This window comes from Garra rufa, chromosome 5 (genome assembly GCF_049309525.1).
Source record: "Garra rufa chromosome 5, GarRuf1.0, whole genome shotgun sequence".
NCBI classification, from domain to species: Eukaryota; Metazoa; Chordata; class Actinopteri; order Cypriniformes; family Cyprinidae; genus Garra; species Garra rufa.
Window position 1 is genome coordinate 2,178,732 of NC_133365.1, and position 25,585 is coordinate 2,204,316.

Below are 25,585 nucleotides of genomic sequence, written 5' to 3' on the forward strand. Positions count from 1 at the left end.
GTGTCACAGAAAATCTCAGACACCGAATATTTCAGAACACTGGCAGCTGACGTGCTTGAGTGTTAAGGTTGGGGGAGGGGTGTGTCTGAACTAAATCAGCACCCTGATAAAGAGGTTGATTGGCACAAAGTATTTTATGTATTTTGAAAATACAAAATACTCATCTTAATTGTATTTAAATTAGGGATGGGAAGATTCCCCGATTCACCCGGTGCATCGGTTTAAAACGTTAACGATGCGATGCATCGGTTTAAAAAGTGCGCATCGGATACAAATTGGCATTTGTATCGCGATGCATCGTTTCTAACATATCTGCATCGGTAAATCCCGATTTATTTCTTTATAATTATTAGTAGACATACAATACTTTTATCATTTAGGGCCTGTCCACACGGAGACGCATTTCGCTGTATACGTATACATTTTTTTATCGTATTGGCGTTTCATCCACACGGATCCGGCGTTTTAGGAGACTGAATCCACTATTTTTTGAAACCGGGTCCCAAAGTGGATAAATCTGAAAACGACACCCTCGCGGTTTCGTGTGTACAGCCAATACGTATATTTTGTGAAACGATGATGTCATCACATCACGTGTCGGCTGCGTCACACGTAACAGCAACAACAATAATGGCGGACTACATGATTGTGTTCGTGTTGCTACTAAGCCTACTAGCTTTATTACAGCAAAATCTATTGCTTCTATGCAACTGTTATGAGCAACAAGCGATAATGTCCGCATCTTCGTCTTCTTCTTCTTAGTTCGTATACAGCGCGCAAGGTTATGCGCATCATAGATATATATACATAGATACCGCATTGGACCGCTCCAAGCACGTAGATGCGTCCGCCATTTTGGAACGGTCCACTTGACGTCATTCACCATACTGTAGGTTCGCAGACCAACGGCTGTGCAGGACTGTGGATTTTCGAATTTTCAGTGATTACTATGAGATCTATGGGTAAATGACGTCAAGTAGACCGCAGTGAAATGGCGGATGGCTTACGTATAACGGCCCATAGAAACAGTCGCTAATGAGGCATCTATGTATATATATCTATGATGCGCATGCTCAAAGTCTTCTTCTCCGTGTATAGCGTATCTCTATGGCAGAATTACAGCACCCCACACTGGTCTGGCATATATACTACACCGTTTTCAGTGGTTTCGTGTTTATGGAATTTTTTTTAGAACGAGGAAAAAAAATGATCGGATAGGGAACGCACCGGCTTCGTGTGGACGGAGTCTTAGAAAGTGGAAAATATTGTTAGATTGTTTTCTCCCCTCTGAACTGTTTCGCAAGCACGTCTCCCTTCACTGCTGCGTGTATGACGTAGACTATCACAATTCACAACACTACAGAGACCGGGGCGTGTCCAGAAAGTCACATAGAGCAGGGATTCTCAACCGGTGGCCCGCGAGATGGCTTAAAATTAACTTAAATTTTATCCTAAAATGGTCAAAGCACGGCCTCTTTCGTGTTCTGTGATTGATTGCTTTGGACTCGGCGCAGCAAGCCTCATCGCATACAGACTGAACGGCGGCTCAAAACTTTCAACCGCGGCACGCAAACATCATCAGAGACCTGCAAGGGACTGTTTTTTTGTCCCTCTCCTGCAGAAATGTATGTTATTTTGTCCCACTCCCACCAGCAAAAGCCCACATAAAAGCAACCCATACCCCCGCGGAAAAACGGGTCTCTACTTCATCTCTTGACTGCATAAAAGAAACCCTCGCACTAATGTAAAAGTAAAGACGATCAGAGTAATAGTAACAATGACACTCTTGCATATCAGAGTCTAGGCACGCATAAGTCCGCTGTTGATTCATGAACTAGTCATGCTTTCTGGGCTCTGATCCATAGTATTTTTGTGTGAAATTTTAAAATATTTGCATAGTTGTCAAAATGAATGTCTTGTGAGTGTTTTATAATGGATGCTCACCCATAGAGGTGGATATTGTAAGGGTCAGTGGTGTTTATGCATATATGAGCACCAGCATCAACAGATATAGTATGTATTTGCTGTATTTTTCATTTGTATGTTCATTTTATGATGGATACAAACAGTAGATATTCGGTCAGTCCAGTTCAAATGGACAGGTTTAGTGAGTGGTATTTTGGCATCTCCCTGTTGTTCTGTTTGGCAGGTACTCTGTAGTTGTTTAGAATGTCTGAATTAAAGAATTCAGGAGCTTTAAATCTGTCTAATATATTTATATATAAATAAATAAATAAATAAATAAATATAAATATATATATATATATATATATATATATATATATATATATATATATATATATATATATATACACATAATCAAAAAGTCTTGGTTTTACTTGGTTAATAAATAATCAAACTCATTCACTGGCACCGCATCCTCTTTCACATCATCACATAAACTTGATCTATAGTTAGTGCTGAATTATCGCATCGTGATATGGGTGCGAATCGTATCGTATTGCATCGCAATATGTCACAAATGTATCGTTAATATATCGGATCGGATACTTTGTATCGAGATGCGTATCGGATCGGCATTATACCTTAGATGCCCAACCCTAATTTAAATACAAATTACATTCGATTTTTCCCAAAGGCTTTAAAATACAAAATACAAAATAGTATTTCATATTTCAAATACGTATTTTAAATACATTTATCTAAAATACTGCCCATCCCTGCGCATGCGTATGAATGGAAGTCAATGGAACGAAAAGTGCAGTGTGACCGCGCCTTAATGCATAGAATCAGTTGTTATGTACTGTAATATCAGAATACTTTAACATAATTATATAAATGCTTAAAGAGCATTAAAATATTTTTTTTTAATTTTTAAAGAAAAATCAATAGATGTTTTATATGTCTCTCACTGATAGAATGAGATTTTTTCAGAGTCTGACCATTTACTGCTCAGTACAATTAATTAGAATAAGAAACAAATACATAAAATCTGTTAATTTGTACTAATATAATAATCTCACAAATGCTTATACATCATTAAAATAATATCTAAAAATGGTTGCAAAAGTGGTCATAAAAGTGTCAGTAACAATTTAAAATGACGTCTCTTTTGTTAACATTACTTCATGCATAAACTAACATGAACTAACAAGGAACAATTTATTTTTACAGCATTCATTATTTTTTTGTATGCTATTTTACCCTATGTGTGTGTCTGTCTTTGTGTTGATCTTATGGAGTAACCCTTTCATTGCTGTAACCCTTAAATCCAGACTGACAGAACACTACTGTAAATCCATGTCTCCACTGTGCATTGTTTTCCTGATGGCACCGGGGTAGCGATTGCACAGAGGGCTTGTGCCCTTCATCGCTGCTTGCAGCTATATTTTTCTCAATTGATTCTTCTTGTTCACAGTCACCCTGACTATTACTGTATTCATTTTCAATCATTTTACTGTATAGTTTTGAAGAAAATAAATAAAAGTAAATAATAATAAAAAAATCTTTGTTTGCTCATTTTCTCAATTGATTCTTGTTCACAGTCACCCTGACTATTTCTGTATTCATTTTCAAATCATTTTACTGTATACTATAAAGATTTTTTGTATTATTTTTCTCCAAAACTATACAGTAAAATGACTTGAAAATGAATACAGAATAGTCTGCACTTCAATTTCATCTTGATTGTATCATTTTAAAACTATTCTAATGGCATACAGAGCCAAATATATATTGACCTGACTGTATATATAATATAAATACACACACACACACACACACACACACACATATACATATATATACACACACACACACACACACACACACACACACATATACATTATATATACGATATTCGGAAAGGCACAAATAGCGTGTTTTTTTACAAATACTTATTTCGAACAAATACTTTAAAAAAAAAATTTGTATTCGGGAACAAGAAAGAAGCTATATATATATCAGCTAAAGTAAAAGGGAAACGTTCTGACAGCGTCTTTACTAGGGATGGCGAAAACTAAAAAATTTCTTGACCGACCACCGAGCCTCATTAGCCGGTTGAAACCGGTTAACCGATTAGTTTAAAATATGGTACGCTATTTGAAATAACAGCCATTTCGAGCCGCGCCTGCAATTTCGCAACTCTGTCGCATCTCTCTGCCCGCTCTGCCTCCCGCGCACACACACACACTGCCACTCACGTCACTTTTTTAAAATCCCCTTCAGCGCGAAACATGAGTCCCGCAAACGCGGCGCCGAAGAGCTTGTTGTATGTAATCGTAGGACAAATGGCTCCTTAGTTTCAAATGGTTTGGGTACAAGGTGATCGCTTTGAAAATAAAGGCGTTTGTCTAGGTTAGAAGCTCATTTGAAACATTGCCACGGCTCATTTAAAAAAATGACAGCTCCAAATGACAGCTGTTTTTTTTTTAACCGACTACCGACAACTTTGACCGGTTAATGTTGATACGGTCAACCACCGGTCAAACGGTCATCGGTTAACATCCCTAGTCTTTACATCCATTTTGACTGCTCTCAGCACTCATACCGTAAGTGCTAATCTAATCGATTAGATGCACAAACCAAAAAAAAAAAAAAAAACTTGGCTGGCGTGACCGTGTATTTTCAAGACGTAGGCTGGTGTGACCGCATTCCTTGACTGAGATGAAGATAATCGATCTTCCAACACGCTCGATCTTCCAACACTCTCAAGGATTCAGCAGCCATACGAGTGTCGAGGCCTGTTAAGGCCGACAATTCTGCAAGATGCTCCAACATTGATCTTGCCCTGTCACCTACATACGCATAAAAATCTTCTGAAACATTATTTCTCTGTTCACGCTCCACTTCATCTGACAAAGTATTCAACAGCCGCCATGTTTCAAACGATCTAAACGTAACACGCTTCCGCCAATCCCCGCCTTGACGCAATGATTGACGTAGGGTGGGCGTGGTCAACTCGGAATGCATTTTCAAAGCCGCATTGAATTTTGCTACAAATATCCCACGGCGTCATGATGAAAATGCAATCGTAAGTGTCCTAACTGTTAGGACAAATAACATTTAAATGATCATATTGCCACTGTTTCTGCTTGGACATGTAACATATCAAATCAATTTGGGTTATACATTTTCATTTTCATTTTGCTACATATAAAGCATTAAAGTAGTATGCACTTTACAACTTAAGACTACTGTTGGAAATGGCAAATGTAAATAATATAATTTAATTTTCAATTTCATTCTGCACCAAATTTTGCACGCGTGGAGGTGATGGAAAATGTAAATTTAAATACAGAATTACATTGCCATTTTGAATATTGTATTGAAATTTTGAAAATTTCATTGCCATTTTGAATATTGCATTGACATTTTGCATATTGCATTGCAAATTGAATTTCGCTACACATATGCTTCCATAAAAAACTTGTTCACAAGTGAGCTCATACGAATTAGCCACCTCGTAAAATACATACAAATTGCCATGAGATCAGGCTGGTTTGTCAGGACTGTGGCAACAGCAGTGCAGACAATCGCTTAGCTCACTCACATAATGTTGCCATATCTTTCATAACAGAAAAACCATACCGTTTTTATGATATAATGTCATTATTAAGAGAAAAAATAATTATGAAAAAAAGATGTTTAAATGAGATAATTGTAGTTTTAACAACATATCTCGCTTTTTTTGAGAAAAGATGACGTTAATGAGAAAACCTTATCTTGCTATTATGAGAAAAGATGTTTTAACGAGAAAAGATGTTGTTAAAACGACATAACATCTAATTATTATGACATAATTGAGTGGAAAATTAATGTGTGGCAGCAATGCGTCACATTATAAACTGACCCTGTACCAATACATAGAGGTAATCACTCAAAAATTAGATCAAATAAAAATGGCTGAACAACCTGCACTGGACCACATGATATAGACTGATCCAATATTACTACATCACTACGTACATTGACAAAATAAGCAAATGGCACAAAACATATAGTAAACCACAACCAGAGATAACGAGAATGTTAGGGTATGTACTCCAGTAACCAATCTTTGTAGGGCAAACTCCTGCAAGCATGTACAGTACGTTTCAAATTATTCTCTATTACAGGCTGTTTAAGTGAATTTTTCAAGAACTGTCATAAACATGTTCGGGTAATATGTGATCGCCTTTAAAGGTGTCCGAATAAAGTTCTTAGCAATGCATATTATATATTTACGGTAGGAAATTTACAAACTATATTCATGGAACATGATCTTTGCTTAATATCCTAATGATTTGTGGCATAAAAGAAAAATCAATAATTTTGACCCATACTATGTATTTTTTGTACCCATACTATATTGCTACAAATATACCTGCACTACTTAAGACTTAAGCTTGGTTTTGTTATCCAGGGTCACATATTTTAACAGAAATGTATTTCTCCAAAGAAAATTAATTATATTTTAAAAAATAACAAAAACGTTATCACCAATGCAAACATAAAACTATATGTATTATTTAAATCATAAAATACCTTTACAAAGTACAATTGCAAGTATGCATTATGGCACTTGTTGTACTGTATTTAATTTGTGCTGATTAATAAAAGTGATAATAAAAAAAAGTCCAGACAAGAATATTCTAATTTATTTTTTTACATAACAGTAATGAAAATATAGGGAGACAATATTATTGGCACAACAATGTCACAATCTATTACATATTTTGTGGATGAAATATGACCTAGACATTTCATTTACAGACTACAGTTTGCACCTGCCTATTTTAAAGCTGCATCTACTAAAGCATTTTAATCAAAATAGCTGTACTAAAGCATGCCAAACAAAACAGTTAAGATGCTTTAGTAAATCAGTTTTACAGTTTGTACAGTCAACAGCAAAGTATACATGTGCAAAATCCTTCTCACAAGCAGAGGTTGCTAACTGATCAGCAATTAATAAATGCAACCAAAATTGACACCTCGGAAAAGCAATAACCCCACCAATTCCATGTGGTCCTAATAAGTTCTGTGCATATTATAAAAAAAGAAAGATTTCAAAACAGTGACATAAAATCTTTTATCCCAATTTAAGAATTTAAGGGAAAATTACAGAGCTTAATACACAGTTGCACACTTATAGAGCCCATATAATTTCATTTAAGATAAATCTGAGATTTGTTGTGCAACAACTTCTTGACCATTTTTTATATAAGTCACACCTCGCTCTCACAGTCCAAACAGTTCCCAGAATCTTGAGGAACATTCTTTCTCCATCATTTCCAAATCATGTATTGTAAGTAAAGTTTAACTTCAGGCTGAATCCACAAAGAGTTTCAACAGGAAGTGGATCCATCACATGTTGCCTACCCTGATGTTGGGATTCAGCATGGGATCCAGGTTTGGATCTGTCTCAGCTGAGGCCCGACCCAGTTTGGCCATGATTATGATGAGGGTAAAGAAACCAATCACTCCAACCAACAGCAACATGAAGATTCGCTGTTTCAGTGTAAGGGCCTTTTTCTTAGTGCCAGTACGATTCCTAAAGGAATACATGCATACAAACCTATTATTTAATGTCACAGGTAGACAAAAACCAATTTGACTACATCAAATAAGTTAATAAAATAACACCAATTATGGATGCAACGATTCACTCAGCTCACGATGTGATACGATTTACTATATTAATCTCACACTACAATTTTTTCATGATTTTTTTAACAAATGATGTTTTATTAACAAAGTTCGGGAGGAACACATTCTGAGTACTCTGAGTTCGGGCCAAAATTCCGAGCTCGGAGCCCTTCCATCGGACAGCTCGCCAAATACACATAACCAATTCTCAGTTTATTATATGTTAGTGTGAACTCGTGAAAAGGAGGATTTATGACAAATTATACAATAAATGAAAAGTTGTCATTTTTTTATTGCTTAGACAAAATGCTGGACGTTTCTTTGTGAAACTGAAATATAACAAAAACTGGACTTACAAAGACTAGTAGTTACACATACTAGTTGTGTAAAATCAATGCTGCCAAAGAAAATATGTAACACCATATGGAAAGCAGGATTAGGCCATACATATTCTTTTGCAATAAATGAATTTGAGCCACAGACTCACTTTAGAACCTGTGCAAACCAGCTAAGGGCAGACCGTCTGCGGTATTTATCATCATCAAAGTCAATCTGCATCACTGCACTGTCTCCTGAATCCCGCGTGTCATACACCTTTCTTGGGGATATAGCTGAGAAGACACAGTGGAAGAAATAAACAAAGAATATATTAAAGCCTATACTTAGAATTATCACACACCTAAAGCACACTGTTATCAAATGCAATTTTAAACCTGTTGTTTATGACCCATCATGAGATCATTTTTAAATGCGCACATACACAAAAGACTGATTATAACTGTGAAAGTTTTGATCCAGCATACTGATTGAACAGATTACTAGTCACCATTCAGTCAATTAAACACTGAATGTAGCAATTTGACAGTATGACAAAATATATCATATCATAGAATTATTTTACATACAGTATGCATTATTTACTGCACATAACGCAGTAAACAGCATCAGGTTTTAGTCTCAACACAATGTTGGTGTTAGCCATCACAACAAAGTTAAATCACTAATTATTAATTTTTAATTTTATACATAGTGTGACATTCAAAGGAGTGGTAAACTGCTTTATGAAGCCCCTCAGAAACTTGCAACAGGCTCAGATTGGTTAGCTGTCCCAGTGTGTTGTGATTGGCTAAACAGCCTAGTGCACGTCCAGAAACATCATGCCCCTCAGCTCATGTGCTCCGGTGTTGTACTGTACACAATAGGGTCATCAATAGGGTTGGGCGATGTCAACCAATTTGGCATCGTACGATGTCTAATATGAAACATCGCGATGGACGATGGCATCGTTTCCACCAGTGCTTAATTTGAGCGGGATTTTTAAAGCTTTTTTTTAAGTTCAAAATCGCTCTCATTGATTGCTTACTGCTTAACCCACTCTCTCCAAACGCATTTAATGAGCAGCGGAATGTTTAGAGATAAAGTGTAATATCAGAAATAATACCAAATCAAGCAAAATATTATTATGTATTAACATTATAAACACTATAAACATAGCTATAAGTTAGTTACCCTGACTCCAAAATGAATCATTTAAATGTAACGGTATTCAGAATGAAACTAAGTTAAGAAACCAAAACAAAGCGAAACTAAAAATACCAGGCGTTGGGCTCACGTTATAGCCTGGAAAAATCCAGACCCTAATCTATTAAGATTAAGGGTCTGGCATTGAGCAATGAAAAGGACCTAACTCGAGGGGCGGCACCAAGCGTGCATTTGAAACTCTCACTGCACGCAATTGGATAATGCCACGACCAATCACAACAATAAATGGTGTGACGTATCCAGAGCGACAGTGAACATATAAGAGTGGATTTCAATGTTATAACATAAACAATGTGACAAGATTAATAACTATTAATTACGACAGCCGAATCAACCTCATAAAACAATTAGGTCCGATCAAACTATTCATTATATCAACTAATATGTGAATGGACACTAGCGTTTCATTCAGCAGCGAGACATATCGTCCTGTTCCAGTTAGGCTACTGCATTACTATTGAATAGTTCAGTTTTTTGTTACAGTAAGTTACCAAGTGACTCTTACCATTTGTAAATGAGATGGACCTCATCCACCACAATCCCGATCAGGTTGTCCCGGTAGACCTTGTTCGATAACATTTATCGCCACTTCTTTTTTAACAGCCAGGACTCGAGACTGCCGAATGCTATCTGGCATTGCCCGCTTCAGATCTGTTCCTTTTCGTGTTCGCCCCATACGCTTAACTACCAGCGGAGCTAACTGATAGATTAAACTCTTGCCATATCCAGTCAGCCAAACAGCAAAAACGTCCTTCTTGCAAAGGAACGATTCGAGCGCGGTTTTTTGTTCCTCTTTTAAATAAAAAGCCAAGTCTAACTCGGTCATTGTAGCGGCCAAAGCCGTTTCAAACAACTGGTTTTCATCTGAAGATCTCTTTCAATGTTTACTAATGATTACGGATGTCGCAGCGCTGTCGTCATCAGCTTAGCTCGCCTCTGGCCCGCCTACATTAGATACACCGATTTGATCAGTTCCCAGAATTGCTTACGTATTGCAGTAACATGCATCATTGCTCGATACCAGAGTGTCTTGCAGAGACAATTCAAATTGTGCTCTCGCGAGACCTCTGGATTTCCAGGGTACTCACGTTAGTGATGCGCGGGTCAATGTATAAATAACCCGACCGACGTTTTCATCTAACCCGCCCGCAACTCGGAACGCAAAAAATAAAGAAAATATTGTACCCGACCCGCTTCCTGACCCGCATGTTTAATATTGGCGAGTGACAGCAGCGATTAGCCTATATGCGGCTATGCGGTGGAGATGCGTCATTCGGCATTAATTAGATAATTTTGTCAAAAGAGATGTTCTTGATTACAAGACAAATACAGATTGTTCTTGTTGTGATTTATTTTGTCTTTCCTTTATACAGTTTCAATAGTTTCGTTTTCGAAGTACTCTAAATTATGTCAGTGATTCTCCGATGTTAAATATGATCAAGACAGTGTAATCTACAGTGTAATAAAAGTTAAGAAAAAGATTAGCCTAGAGCCCTAAATATATATAGACTACAAGCTAATTCCTTTTTTCTTAATTTTTAACTTCTTCTAAAATTTATTGAGAATATTAAATCAACTTAATAGGCTAGGTTAAGGAATTTTCTTATACAAACATAATGAATGCACTTCAAAACAAAGTTTTCATATATAAATTCAGGAATCACGAATATGCCAAAAAATTATATTATTTTATATAGCCTATATTAATTGTATAGCTATAATAGTTGTATCAAATGAATAAGGAAATTATAGTGCCTTGAATTTATTAAGTAATGTTTAATTTAGTTCGTTTCGCTCTCTGGAAATGTAAAGAAAAATACAGTTTTTACTTGGAATTCGTTTTTAATCCCTGGTTTTAAATAAGCATATACATGAGATAATTTATATATTATTGCTTAAATAAACGTTTAAAAATAGTGCAGAAATTTTATAATTAAGGAAATTAAACAGACCTAGGCATTTGAAAAGACATAGTGAAATGTGTCTAATAATTCCAAAAAGAAAGAGAAGCATTGGACATAATCAAAATATTCGAGACATTTATTAGGAATACCATTTTCTTAACAATTAAGATGCTGCATGTGTTTATCCAGTCTAATCGAAGTGTACGTCTCTCCCCCGACTTTCCCAACAAAAATCCCACCCCCTCTCAGAAAATACATAAAACTGACATTACTGAGCTATATGCGTTTAAAAGTAGCCTATTAAAATGGTACAATGGCATTGCTCAGTTCAACGTGTTGGGAAATCGGGCATTTTGTCCCGCGTCAGCATTTATTCAACAGTTAATAATGCTCAACATTCAAAAGGTAAATATTATTCAGCCAATAAAGTGTAGGCCTATGTATTTCATAGAAAAGTGTCTAGTAGCCTACTATATAAATTACAAAGGTTTTAATTGGCATCTTTATTTCAAACGACCCGACCGACCGCGACCCAAATATCATTAAAAATATTTTTAAATGACTAGTAATGACCGCAGGCACCCGCTCATTTTGGATCAACCCACGCATCACTGGCTCACGTACCTCTGTAATTCGGCACAAATCCAAGTGTTTCCATATTCCCAATGTATTTGAATGATAAACTGTTATTTATAATGTATACTAGGCTTTGTATTGTACGTTCGTATTTCGATGGAAAAAAATATATTCTCTTGTTTTTTGTTCCAAGCTCTGTTCATTATGGTAAAACCATGAAAAGGGCATATTTGGTGTAGTTTATTTAATCTAATTTAATTAAAATTATTTAGATTTTTTTTCTGCTGTTTTTGTATGCCTCATTTATTAATGTAAACGAACTAGTTCGTGTAATTCGTTTGGAGTTCACTGTAATTTGTATTGTGATCGCTAACAACTTCCTTGTTATTATTTCCTCATAATAATAATAATAATAATAATAATAATAAAATATGTAAAGATGCGGAAATTGAAAGCATGCATTTCATTTGGCTATATAGTGTGATTAAGTGTGTGATTTTTGCAAGCGGGTTGCTGCTGCGGCGGGGGCGGGGCGGAGGATCGCGATGCCGGCTCAGCATCGTGATGTCTATCGGCCATCGGCGATGGACGATGTCATCGTCTATCGACCCAACCCTAGTCATCAATACTGCTCATCCCCTTTTGTTGCATGTTCCCAGGGGCGGTGCTTATGTAAATTTCAATGTCACCAAGGAAGTTCACCAATGTAGTCTCTACAATGCAACTGTAGACATTAAACTGCCATAATTTTAATAGACAATATCTCCGTGTGCATTTAACTTTCAGTGTCGTAACTTTGCAGATATTCTTTATGCTCAGACAGCAACATTACACACTAACTAAAGTTAAAAATGTAAAAACACAATCAACCACCCCTTTAAAAAAAATTAATAATTTAAATACTTAACAGGGCTGGTGGGTACCTGTGCTAATGGTGATTGTATCGGTGGTAGAGGTGGTACTCATATTGATGACAGAGTGATTCTGGGCACTCACTTCTCCATTTTTGTGCATGTGCTCCACATCCTGATGGGCTGGTAGACTGGTGGGTGTGGTGTTTGACAAAGTTATTTCCACTACCGGGGCTGAAGCACAAATCAAATCAAATCAGTTTAAAATATTTGGACAATAATTACTGTTTTGAATTACCTTGTTATAAACATAGTAAACAAAGTTGTGTCATTTAAAAACCACTGTCTTAGAAGTTTGGCCTTTTAATAAAGCTACAGCTAAAAGCTAAATGAGACATAATACTACTACTACTACTAATAATAATAATAATATACAATCATCTAAATGGCTGAATCAAAAACAATCTTTCTGTTTTTTGAAACCTGAGCTATATGTTTTTGTGTGTCACAATCCACCAACTATCAGGAGGATGTGTCACTTTCAAAATGCTTTGAAATGATCATGTTTTCTTTACCAGAATTGCTTTAAATTCAGTCAGAATAAGTTTACGGCTAATGTAAAATTTTGATGTCTTAAATAGTGTTGTTATAGCAATGTGTCAAACCTTAATATTATTTTTGTATTATTTATTTAAGTCTCTTAACATGCTAAAAACTTAATGTAAATAAACATACACAGTTATCAGCCATTAACAGGGTATCTGCAGGGTTTTTAAGTGCAAATGTAGATCTTTTTAAGACCTTTTTTAAGATATATTAAACCATAAACTGAAAATAAAAGGCATGATTTACTGTTCAGATGCAGGTTTTCACAAAAACACAAAATGTTATAAAATTATAAACTTCACATTTCAGGCTTTAAACAATAAGTTCAAAACTATCAATTACTATATTAATTTAAACAATAATTATCAATCTATTATTATATGTATTAAATAACAAATAAATATATTGTAGTGTCTAAATTGTTTAGATATTTAAAATGCTTTAGCATTAGCTCCGTAATGATCCACTTGCTCAAAATTACAACTGCGGGCCCGCTGCATATGGGTCGATTTTCCCTTTGGCCTGAACTTTTTTTTTTACTTTGAAATGTGCAGTGCTCATATTTATTCAATGAAATCATAGCCTTTTGAAGTTTAATTGTCAGATTAAGCCATGTTGCAATTTCTGCCTTTCTGTCCCCAAATTTAAGACCTCTTTAAATCATAATTAAGATTTTCCTGCAGTGTTTCCCACACATAGACGAATCTGTGGAGGTGCGCCACAGATTAAATTCCGACCGCCACAGATTCAACACCGACCAAAAAAAAAAAAAAAAAAAAAATCAATACCGACCGTCACATATTGCGTTTCGTTATTCTTTTGTACGCTATTTAAAACACGCAGCAAATTCGTTCAACTCAAACGCACACACGCACACAGCCCCTCCCCTCCGTACACACCACATCTGTCTGGATCATCTGTGGAGAGAAGACGGCTGGCAAAAGGTTGGTATCTCGTGAACACTTTTAACACACAATCACAGATTAAAAAGTGCTATAAAATATTTTATATTGTGAATACAATAGTTTCAGTGTGTTGACGTTACTGTAAGTCCCGAACCTTAGCAAACGCGATTGCGCCTACTTTAGAAAGTTAACTAGTCGCAAGTTTGCTGTAAAATGTAGGCTAGCCTAGTTGGGTTGTCGAGGTCAAAACACTATATGTAGCAGCTGTGAATCAAATAAACGTATTATAAATTATGTCGTTTCTTTACTCTTACACTGAATGTTTGCTGCTTCAATCCAGATGAGTATTGAAAAGTATTTTCCGCGACTGAAAAAGGCACGTGATGAGGATGAGGACCATCCTGAACCTGAGGTATCAGTCTGAAACAGAGCGTAGTCCGACCAGTGTAATTAGTTATGTTATTGTTTACAATATTTTCAGGCTTCAACTAGTGCTGCTCAAGCAGAAAGACGAGGTCAGGGAGAGAAAGAAATAGATTTGTTAAATATCAATAATATGTCGCAAAATAAGGTGCCCTAACAAAAGTTGCAGACTGTGCAGCTAGTAGGCTGTTGTATATGGTGTTAAATTAATGTAATAAAATTCTGTTTAACTAATTATTAACAGTTTTTGGCCTTAAATTTAATACAACTAATGATATGAAGACCTTGATTAGCTGGCTCAGATGTGTTAGATTATGGTTAAAGCTAAACTCTGTTTAATTTAGATCCAACTGGGAATGTATGTTAAATGTATGCTAAATGAATGTGAAATTAATATTTCTATAAATAATACTATTAACTATTAAAATAGTATGTTTTAGTCAAAAATAGGCAGATTAGTGCTTCCAAGTTGAATATAACCAGTAGTATAACCAGTAGATGGCTGTATAGCCTTATATTTGAGAACTGTTTTTAAACAATGTCTTTCATATATTATGTATTGCATTTGACTGTTATCAAAAACTACTTTCACAATTTACATTTTTTTTAATAAAAAAAAAAAAATCTGTTAAGTTTCAACTAAATGGTAAACTATCCAACTGAGCCCCACTCCTGATCTCACTGTCTCTGTGTGTGCATTTTATATTTTAGAGTTTAACCCATTCATTATTGAAGGACATACCCTTCAGAACAGAAAATATGGAAATCCATATAAATACGGGGAAAAATACTCATCTATGATGAATGTTCGTGTTTGATATTCATAGAATAAAAAACAAAAACAAAAAAAACAACAACTATTTGGACATATATTTGCATTTTTACAAAATCTGCAAAATGTTAATTTTAACAACTATTACACAAAATAGCTTATTAAGCGCAGTAATATTGAATGCAATGCATGCAATTTGCAGATTCTGCAAGGTTTATGTAAACTTAAGCAAAACTATAGCTATTTCTCTCGTTTTCTATGACAGCAAAACTGCATCACAGATTTCTGTTTTCCAGTAAACGTGGGAACCCTGCTAAAAGTGTAAATTACAATTATGACAAACTCACTCTCAAAAGATGACCATTCAGAGTAACACGTAATGTCATGTGTTGTAGTTTCCTTGCTCTTTGGTGGCTCTTCAATCTAGACAAAAAGAAGTAATGATATATCAATGAAAATTAATGGCTAAATCAGTGTTAATTAATTTTCAAAGACAAATGTCTTAAACATACTCGTGCAGGTATATATACTGTCAATATTTTTATATTGTCAAATTCCATTTGTATTGTATTTTCATCTCACATTCAGTGTCAATAGGCCTCTAGACCATCTAACTATTTTGACAGGTCACTCAGTTCTAATAAACTGATTTTAATTAAATTTTAAATGAATTCAATTCGAAGTTCTAAAACTATATTTTGATATTAGGCAGTCCTCACTGCCCTACTCCAAAAGTGCAATGTTGGTATGTAGACAAAGCATCCACCTTCTGAAGAAGCAACAATCATTATACAGAATATACAATAACTTGTTCCCCCTCTTTCTTACTTTTGTGGACATTCAGATCATAAAGTTGGCTTGAGAAAACTCTTTTTCTTCTGAGGCTAAATTTTAAAATCTATCTCCTCATATAGCTTTCATGCTTCAACCACTTAACTCTTTAAGTGGTTGAAGTCAAACCTTCAGACTGGTCTGACTCAGGTTGCTATATCTTTTCTAACTGATCGGACTTACAATTTTTGTTAAACAGATGATCAAAACTACAAAAAGTTTCATAGACTTTCATGGAGGGGATCAAAACTTTTGTACAGTAAGACTTATAGAGTTTAGGCTGTCTATCACTAGCAAAGCTTAAACACTTTTCAAGGACAACATGCTAAATCAGGCTAGCAACATACTAAAACATGTTAACAATGCGTTTAACACATGCTAATAATGTTAAAAAAACATGCTAACAACATGTTAATCATGCAAGAAACATGTTAGCAACAGATGGAAGTGGTAGTTCACTATTAGCTAATCAGTAACTACTAGGGCTGCACGATTAATCGAACGATGTTGTGAGGCACGTTTAGTCAATGAAGCCGGTACTTTGATTAGTAGTAAATCTCCATCACGTGCGTTCAACTGGAGCGGCAATTAATACACAGAGACGTAAATCACTGACAAGCTACGCCAAATCGCGTTCAAAATCGCATTCGATTTTGAGCGCGATTTGGCGTAGCTTGTCAGTGATTTACGCCTCTGAATGCTCCAGCTGAACGCAGCTGAACGCACGTGATGGAGATTTACTACTAATCAAAGTACCGGCTTCATTGACTAAACGCACCTCACAACATCGTTCGATTAATTGTGCAGCCCTAGTAACTACTATTTTTTCATATCTCCTGGAGAACTACAAAGAACTACTATATAAAAGTGAATATTGCAAAATGTATAATTAATTCTAAAGTAAAGATCATGTTAACCCACTAGTAATGACTCAAGAAATACTTCAGAAGGGATTAATAATTATTTGGTTCAGTATTCTAAAGTGAAGATCATGATAACTCTATAGTAATGACTGAAATCATTGTAGGCTTTTTAGGTATTTGCAAGGTTTTGGATAGTAATGACTCAAGTATTACAGAAGGGATTCTAATTATTTGGATCAGTATTCTAAAGTGACGATCATGGTAACCCCTAGTAACCCCTACCTCAAGTGTTACCAAAGCCATCAGAGGTATCCATAACCTTACAAAAACCTCAATAGCTTTTAATGGCTTTAGTAATTACTAGTGCGTTACCATGATATTCACTAATTATACATTTTGCATTATTCACAGTAGTTATGAACATGTGTATAGTAGTTCTTAATAATTCTCCAGATGATATGAAAAAATAATAGTGAACTACCACGTTCAACTGAGTGCTATTACTTACTGATTCATTAATCAGAGTGTCTTGTTAGTTAGTAGTAGTTACTATTAGGGTTGTCACGATACCATAAAAATGACTTACGATACTATACCAGCTAAAGTATTGCGATACCAAGTAGTATCACGATACCATGCAGTATTCTGTTCATTTAAAATTCAATTCTACAAAATGAATCTAAATTTCATAAATAAAAAGATGTAAATGAAAACAAGATTTTTCTCTGAATACTTCATTAATGTGAATGAATGACTGGCTATTGTTATCCATGAAATCGTGTAAACGAAACTCATCTTAGCACCGCACAGAAGCTGCATGGAGTGACATTTAGATGTGGTTTCTATACATGCACACTGTACTTATAATTGCAAGTAATGTTATAAGATTAATGTTTTAAATACATAACTCTGAATATAGAAATATGTTGGAAAATAATGTAATGTGATGGGAAACTTAAAACAGCCAGCAGGTGGCAGCAGTGTTCATGATTGAATCACTGAGTCATTCAAACAATTCTTTCAAAACAGCTGAATCATTCAGGGGCGAATCAAATGACTGTTTTTATGAATGGCTTAGTGAATCATTGATTCGCCCAAACCAACGCGGATTCGAACACAGAAACGAAACTAAAACATCTTTTTCGTGTCATATTGCTGAACTGCAGGAGCATTTTTGCTCGCACATTTTGAAATTTGTAAGTTAGTAGCTTCTATATTAAAATGTATTCATTTATAATGTCATATGTTGTTATATATATATATATATATATATATATATATATATATATATATATAATGATTGATAAGAACCAAGTGCAAAGCCACTATGTTAATGAAAGGAATTGCATTCGTGATCGCAAAGATGCTTCCAGAAACTAATTCTTACACTTGTTCTAAAAGTGGGCAAATGAAAAAAAATACGAAAATACTTTCTTGTAAAACATTTTGATGTTTAATAAGTGATTCTTGAGCTGCTATTTTTTAAATAGCATTAAGACGGTCTGAATATCAGACCCTCTCTTCTGATAAACTGCAGCGTGAACAACGACGTGCGCGAGCAAATTCTCATTTCAAACTGAACTGAAGCGTTGGGAAACACTGAATTACACAGCCTGTACTACACAAAGCACAACAGAAAGACATTTTGGCAATCAAGTTGTAATGTTTCTTCTGGCGTGCATGTTCAAATGAACATTTTCAACAGTGTTCCGTGCATACAACGTATCTTACGGTACTATACCGTTTCAAAAATGCAATGGCACCGCGGGTGTTTTTAAGCTTTAGTATCGCGATACTACCGTAGTACCGGTATACCGTGCAACCCTAGTTACTATAATGTTAATAGTGCATTAGTCATTTGTTCCTGTGTAGTTATTCACTAATGATGGAACGGTATTCTAAAGTGTTACCAAAGTTTGTTCACAAACTTTACTTATATAGTTTATTTTTGCTTACTAAAGTCCTACTATTTAATTCATATTCAGAAAATAGTATTAATACAGGAAAAGTATGTGTGTCTATAGTTTTGACAGTGTATCAAAACCTTATAATCATATTCCCCCTCACCAGCGGAAGGCCCAGTCCTGCTCTAGCCCAGTTGACAGAGGACAGTTGTTCTCTCAGCATGTCTGCAATAGGACTGGCCAAGTTTGCGGGTGGGAACACAGGACCCTGGCATGTTGGGCACTGGTACCCAGCAGGTGCCGTGTAGAGGGGCTGACAGGAGGCGAGCTCATTCAGACATGACCAGTGGAATAAATCTGATGTGGTAAATAAATTACATTTAATGAGAAAAAAAGTGTTTAAAATAATAATATAAATAATATAAATAAAATCTGCTAGGGTGTAAAGGTACACAAATTCGTACAAAATATATGTGGAATGTACTTAAACACTTTTAAACAGTTTTAATAAACTGCTTTTTTCCCTTTCTCTTTTCCCTGCTCTATGGAATAAATACTGGAATCAGAACTTCAAAAACGAGTTACACAGTGAACCATTATTTTTATGTAATGCAACACCCCTAAAAGCCACACTAATGCAGGCCTTTACACACTACGTAAAATGTCTACTTGCTGTTTTTTTTTTTAACTCCCAGTTAAAAAAACAAACAAACAAAAAGCTACACCCCTAAAAGCCAGACTAATGCAGGCCTTCATAAACTACGTAAAATACCTACTTGCTTTTTTTACTTAGACTGAGTTCACTGTAAAACATTATGTTTGTTGTTCTCACCATAACAAACTAAGCGAACAGTATCCTGGCAATCTAAGGGTTGGCTGCACAGGCTGCAGTTTGGGTTGTAATCGCTGTCTTGTAGCCACTGTAGGTATGACTGCACAATACACTGTACAAATAACAGTAACATAAAAGAAAAGCGTTATGTGTTAATCTTCAAAATTAATTTTCTCCTTAACGCGATAGTCCACCCAAAAGTAAAAATCCCATAATTATTTACTTACCCTCATGCCATTACAATCTTGCACGCATTTGTGATGCATTTTTGTAAACACAAAAGATGATATTTTGAAGATAGCTGATAGCAAAATAGCTTCCTTTCCCACTGATTTCCACTGCATTTTGACATACAAAGTCAATGGGAGTAAATAATGACAGAATGTTCATTTTTGGGTTAACTATCCCTTTCAGTCACGGATTTAACTAAATATCAGAGCACTAACCTTATTGTGGTTGGATACAAGACAGTGCTCACAAACGTTGACACGATGTTCAAAACAGAACAAGTTCGTTACCTTCCTCTTCGGACACTTGCACAAACCCATGGTCTGCCTGTCAAGCAAAAGTTCCATATATAATCATTCAGGATACATATATAAACTAGAGTGTACTAAATCCACCTTCATTCGAGGGTGAATTTTAATGTAGTCTTAAAGCATACATTTTAAATGAAACATTTTTGGCACTTAATATATATTTTGAATATAAACTGCTAACTCCGGTAGTTAACACATAAAAAACCGAGCCATTATTTAGTCAGACAGAATGTAAATATAAGCTGATAGTGGCAGTACACAGATGTTTAGCTGCTCGACTGCAACATACCTCCTGCTACTATTCAACATATTATTAGTGAAACAATATTATACTTACCTTGAAAGGTCAATAAAATACCAGTCAACCAAAAACTGATGAAAAAATCAACATACACTCAATCAACTGTACACTCCCTGGTACTTTCCTTAATATTTTTTTAGAATCTAGATTGCATTTTTTGCCACGTCTCCTCCACTACCGTCGCAGTGCACTTACGTCACGAAAGACAACACATAAGAGGTGTGTCCGACTTGAAGCAGCGCTGCGCAGAACCAGAGTGTAGACCGATCAGTGTATCTATGGCAAGCCGTTTTAGCCTAAAATATACTAAGCGTTACTCGTCGTAAATGCATTTTTTACAAGTAACAATTTAATTAGAGAGCTATATAACCCAATTCCTACAAGTAAAAATGCCAATTAGAGAGCTCTTTAAATCAATTTTTACTATTACAATTATTAGAGAGCTCTCTAATTCAGTTCTTACCAAATTCCAATTACAGAGCTCTCTAATTCAATTCTTACTAGTAACAATTCCAATTAGAGAGCTCTACAAATACATTTTTACTAGTCATATGTCTCCATTGACTTCCATTCATTTTTAATTGCAGAGCTCTACAACTGATTTTTTATTAGTAAGAATTTCAATTCTTTCTCAGTTCTCTAAAATTGAATTATTACTACACAGAAAAAAATGTTGGGTTATTTTTTTTAACCCAATAGATGGGTTACACACATTGGGTTACTATGTTGGGTTATTTTCTAAAAAGTTGGGTTATTTTTTTAAACATTGTTGGGTTATTTTTTAGCAATAACCCAGCCTTGGGTTAAATTGGTTTCTGAGTTCAAATTTTAAATTTTAACTGACGACAAGTGATTGACAGAAGCAGGGCTCTGAACCGGTTTAAGGAACGAAAACGAAAAACGAAAACAAATGACATTAAACAGGAACAGGAACAAAAACGAAAACAAAATCAATTTTAATCGTTCTGAACAGAAACAGAAACAGAAATTCCAAATTAACCGGTTAATAACGGTATTTTTATCGTTCTCCTTATTATATCAATTTGGCAGACCAAAAACATGAATTCAAATTGTGTGCGCAAATGAGACGGTGACGCATACACCTTGAAATGCCCGCGAAGCAGACGTCATAAGCAGAGCCCTTTCTGATGAGACGAGCTTAAGGTTACCAAGCACCTGCTGTTTCATGTGCAAAGGTATGTTTAGGTTTAAGTTATTGTAGCCTAATTAAAACTTGTAGTTAAAATTGTCTATTGTTTTTAGTTCTCTTTTGTTTGAGTGAATATAGCCTATAATAGGCTATGCATATTAGGTAAGGAATAATTAAGTCAACAGGTTTTTATCGCAGATTAAGCCGTGTGGTCAGAATGTGAAGCGGATGGTCTTGAAGGGGCTTATTTCGCTATAGTATTATCAAACAAGAAAATTGTTTAAAAAAAATGATTAGCTCATTTGTAACGCGTTTCCAGGCACGGCCGTAGCCAGCTATGAGGTCACCGAGGTCTGGCCATTGGTCATTTTTGTATATTCAAAAATAAAATGCCAAGCTCTCTGAATGATTTTTAAGCCGTTTAAACCACCTCATATCGCATGAGTGTTTGCAATTCATGTTGATGCGAGAAGTTAGCGCAGTGAACGGGGCTTGAGAGCGCGTTGAGTGAGAGCGCGTGTGCAGCCTCCGTTTGTTGCCAGATCCACCTATTATACGTGTATTTTTCCAATTTAGTGTGACACTTTGGGACGTTTATAAAGTGGAAAGTGGAAAGTTGAACGTTAGTGTTACTGATATATTAATCTTGTTTAAAAAACACAAGCTTTGAACTTATTTCGGATATCTTTTTCTCTCTTTTTGTAATTGCTTGTTTTTCGTAGCAATATCTGGCAACATTGTACTTTCATGAAAAAAATCTTCTGACGCTAGGCTATATCAAAGACTATAGAATACCATCTTACCATTTTACCATTCTTAAAAGGACTTTGGCTATATGTAGTGCATTTGAGGGTGTTAATATAGCACAATTTTTTTAACACCTTACTTCGGACCGCGCTAATTTTCAAACCCTGGTTGTGAACTCGTTTACTTTCGGTTTTAAAGACAAGAAGTTCAAATGACACGAACACGGAATTTGGTTTAATCATTTGTAAACATAATGCCAAACATGTTATTAAAAGGCACACACTATCTATCTATCTATCTATCTATCTATCTATCTATCTATCTATCTATCTATCTATCTATCTATCTATCTATCTATCTATCTATCTATCTATCTATCGTGCTGTGCAATAAAATAACGTTATTAACCGGTATTTTTTCTAGAAAACCGTTCTCGGAACGTATTGTTTAATGAGGAACGCAAGAACAGAAACGTTATAATATCGATTCTGCTCGGAGTGAACCGAATGGATTTTTTTTCCGTTTTTAAGCCCTGGACAGAAGGCACCAGAAGAAGCTGCTGCTGCTACGTCAGTATGAGGTAAGTAATATCCGTTTTTGATATATATATAACTCTTATAACATTATACTTATTTTGTAAAAAACGTTAAATGCACTCTAAAATGGAATGTTATATTTTTTTTAACGAAGTTGTACTTCCCTTTAGTCAGTGTATTGTACTCCGGAGGATGACCTTGATTGTAAATGAATAGCTTTCCCAGTTAGGTCGCTAACGAAACGCTCCGGTTACTCACGTAACCTCGGTTCCCTGAAATGAGGGAACGAGACATTGCTATGGGGGAATATCCTTTCTCCAAATACTACTGAAGCCTTATTGAATCACGCCAGTGAAACTGGCCAATGGCTCTCAAACGCGCAAAATATGAGGGGGGGGGGGGGGGGGGGTCCGCCTGGAGGTACAATTCGTCCAAGCGGCTTCTGGTCGGCTCGGCAGGCGGCGCCCACACCAAGCCGAGTTCCTCGACCGCCTTGGTCAGGACGCGTAGGAGCTCTACATCACCATGATGCCACCGAAATGGCATCGTCTCCCTCTTCAGCGTCCTCCATGGCACCGAAAGACACCATCTCTTGAGCGCCGGGAAAGGGACGGAGGTCTGCAGTGTAAGGGATTAATTACATATAATTTAGCTCAAAGGGAATCGAATATGATTCAATAGGGAATTTGAACAGAATTGCTGTTTTACGGCTGTTCAGAGTCGACCCGCGATTCATTACACAAGCCGTGTAACAGAAACTCTGCAATGGATATTAATATCCAGAATATAGTGAAAACACTATATATTAGCACAGTAGCAAAATCGGCAGTTTAAGACATTAACTTGTAAGCATAAAACACAAGATACTTATCTTTTCTAATAAAAATATGTGACCCTGGACCACAAAACCAGTCTTAAGTCGCTGGGGTATATTTGTAGCAATAGCCGAAAATACATGTATGGGTAAAAATTATTGATTTTTCTTTTATGCCAAAAATCATTAGGAAATTAAGTAAAGATCATGTTCCATGAAGATTTTTTGGAAAATTCCTACTATAAATATATCAAAATGTAATTTTTGATTAGTAATATGCATTGTTAAGAACTTAATTTGGACAACTTTAAAGGTGATTTTCTCAATATTTAGATTTTTTTGCACCCTCAGATTCCAGATTTTCAAATAGATGTATCTCGGCCAAATATTGTCCTATCCTAACAAACCATATATCAATAGAAAGCTTATTTATTGAGCTTTCATATGATGTATACATCTCAGTTTTGTAAAATTTAACCTTATGACTGGTTTTGTGGTCCAGGGTCACATATGATTTTATTGGATAAACCTAACACATACAAACTAATCTAACATAAACACACGCATTCACACAGGTTGCAGAAAGAGAAAGTGAGGAAAGAATGAGTTTAAAGGAATGAAAATATGATAAATAATTTGTACTTGCGTTGCCTTTGTATCGAGGGGATTCCTTTCGTGCGTCGTTCCAAAAGGGGTTTCCTGGGGTTGCTGATTGGATGGGAGTTCGGTTGTCGTTGGTCGCGAAATCCTGGGCGTTGGCTTGAGGATGCGAGTTGTGTGCTGTTAAAGTTGAGGTCAGCGAAGACGTTTGGGTCGGTCGCGGCTTGCACAAAACACGAAACTCTCAACGGAAAGAAATAAAAGAATTAAAGTAAAAGACAGGAGTGTAATGATCTCCTCATGTTTCCTTTAGAGGAGCAGGCTTGCATGCTGGCATGCAGCCGTAGAGAGCAAGGGTATGGAGTAAGCGCGTAAGAGCAGAGTACGAGGTGTAAGAGAGAGATTTGATGGTGTCCTGGGTATTTAAACTCAGCTTTTGGACACATCCCAAATGGTGTCTTGACCAATTAGAACAATGTCCTAAGTCGGGGCACTGCTGGTTGCTCCTCCCAACCATAAATCACAATGTCATCTGATCAGTCCCGTGATCCCAAATTTTCCCGCTCTTGGCAAAGTTAAATTTGGACATGATTTCGATAACAAGACTAAAATACATTTTACAAAGAATTGAATTATAGAAACATTCTAAGAATCTAATTTCAAACTCAGGCATATCATACACCAATATAAACCATCAAACTATTCAATAGTTATCAAAAAGGACATACACAATAAGTGATTCAAACATAATAGACAAATGTGTGGGTTACATAAATGATAGGAAATTATGCATTAAAATGATGAGTTGCTCATGAGTCCTTTTTAGCATAATTTTGGGTGCATATATATATATATATATATATATATATATATATATATATATATATATATATATATATATCAAAAGGCAGTTTTCTGTGCCATACTGTGGGTGCAAGGATGTGTTCTGTGAGGGAGGAAAAGGTCAAAAGGGTGTAGAAAGAATGTCAGTGTCCTGTGCGTGGGGGAGTCCACCAACCAAACTCTAATGATCGTCATGTGATGTTCAAGATGTGCATCTCTTTGACAATTAATCTTGGTTACTTGCTCCAAATTTGACAATCTACAAGGGTCCTTTTGTTTCAATGTTGCAAGTTCCTAGTTTTAAGCTTCTAGTTTAAATGGTTGCTTCGAGCTGGCAGACACTATTGTGTCAAATTACAAATTTTACGACAGGGGTCTGGTCTTGCTGGAATTTGTGGAGTTTGAGGCTGTAGAAGTGTTTTTACTTCTAATCGAATCTCCTAAATTGTCTGATTCGCG

General features: G+C 35.7%; 1 protein-coding gene across 2 annotated transcripts; it reads right to left on the reverse strand.

Annotated features, from left to right (window-relative positions):
- Window positions 1-6,577: 6,577 nt before the first annotated feature.
- On the reverse strand, window positions 6,578-20,625 carry zfpl1 (zinc finger protein-like 1). 2 transcript variants are annotated; one of them, XM_073840762.1, is made up of 8 exons: window positions 20,473-20,624; window positions 20,043-20,151; window positions 19,597-19,708; window positions 18,928-19,121; window positions 15,514-15,589; window positions 12,533-12,694; window positions 8,075-8,198; window positions 6,578-7,492 (listed from the first exon to the last, which is right to left on the reverse strand). In XM_073840762.1, the coding sequence occupies exons 2-8, from the start codon at window positions 20,142-20,144 to the stop codon at window positions 7,306-7,308; spliced, it is 957 nt and encodes a 318-aa protein (XP_073696863.1). In that variant the 5' UTR covers window positions 20,145-20,151; window positions 20,473-20,624; the 3' UTR covers window positions 6,578-7,305. The 2 variants fall into 2 exon arrangements, with proteins under 2 accessions (XP_073696863.1, XP_073696864.1); XM_073840763.1 differs by lacking the exon at window positions 12,533-12,694 and having other exon boundaries at window positions 20,473-20,625.
- Window positions 20,626-25,585: the final 4,960 nt, after the last annotated feature.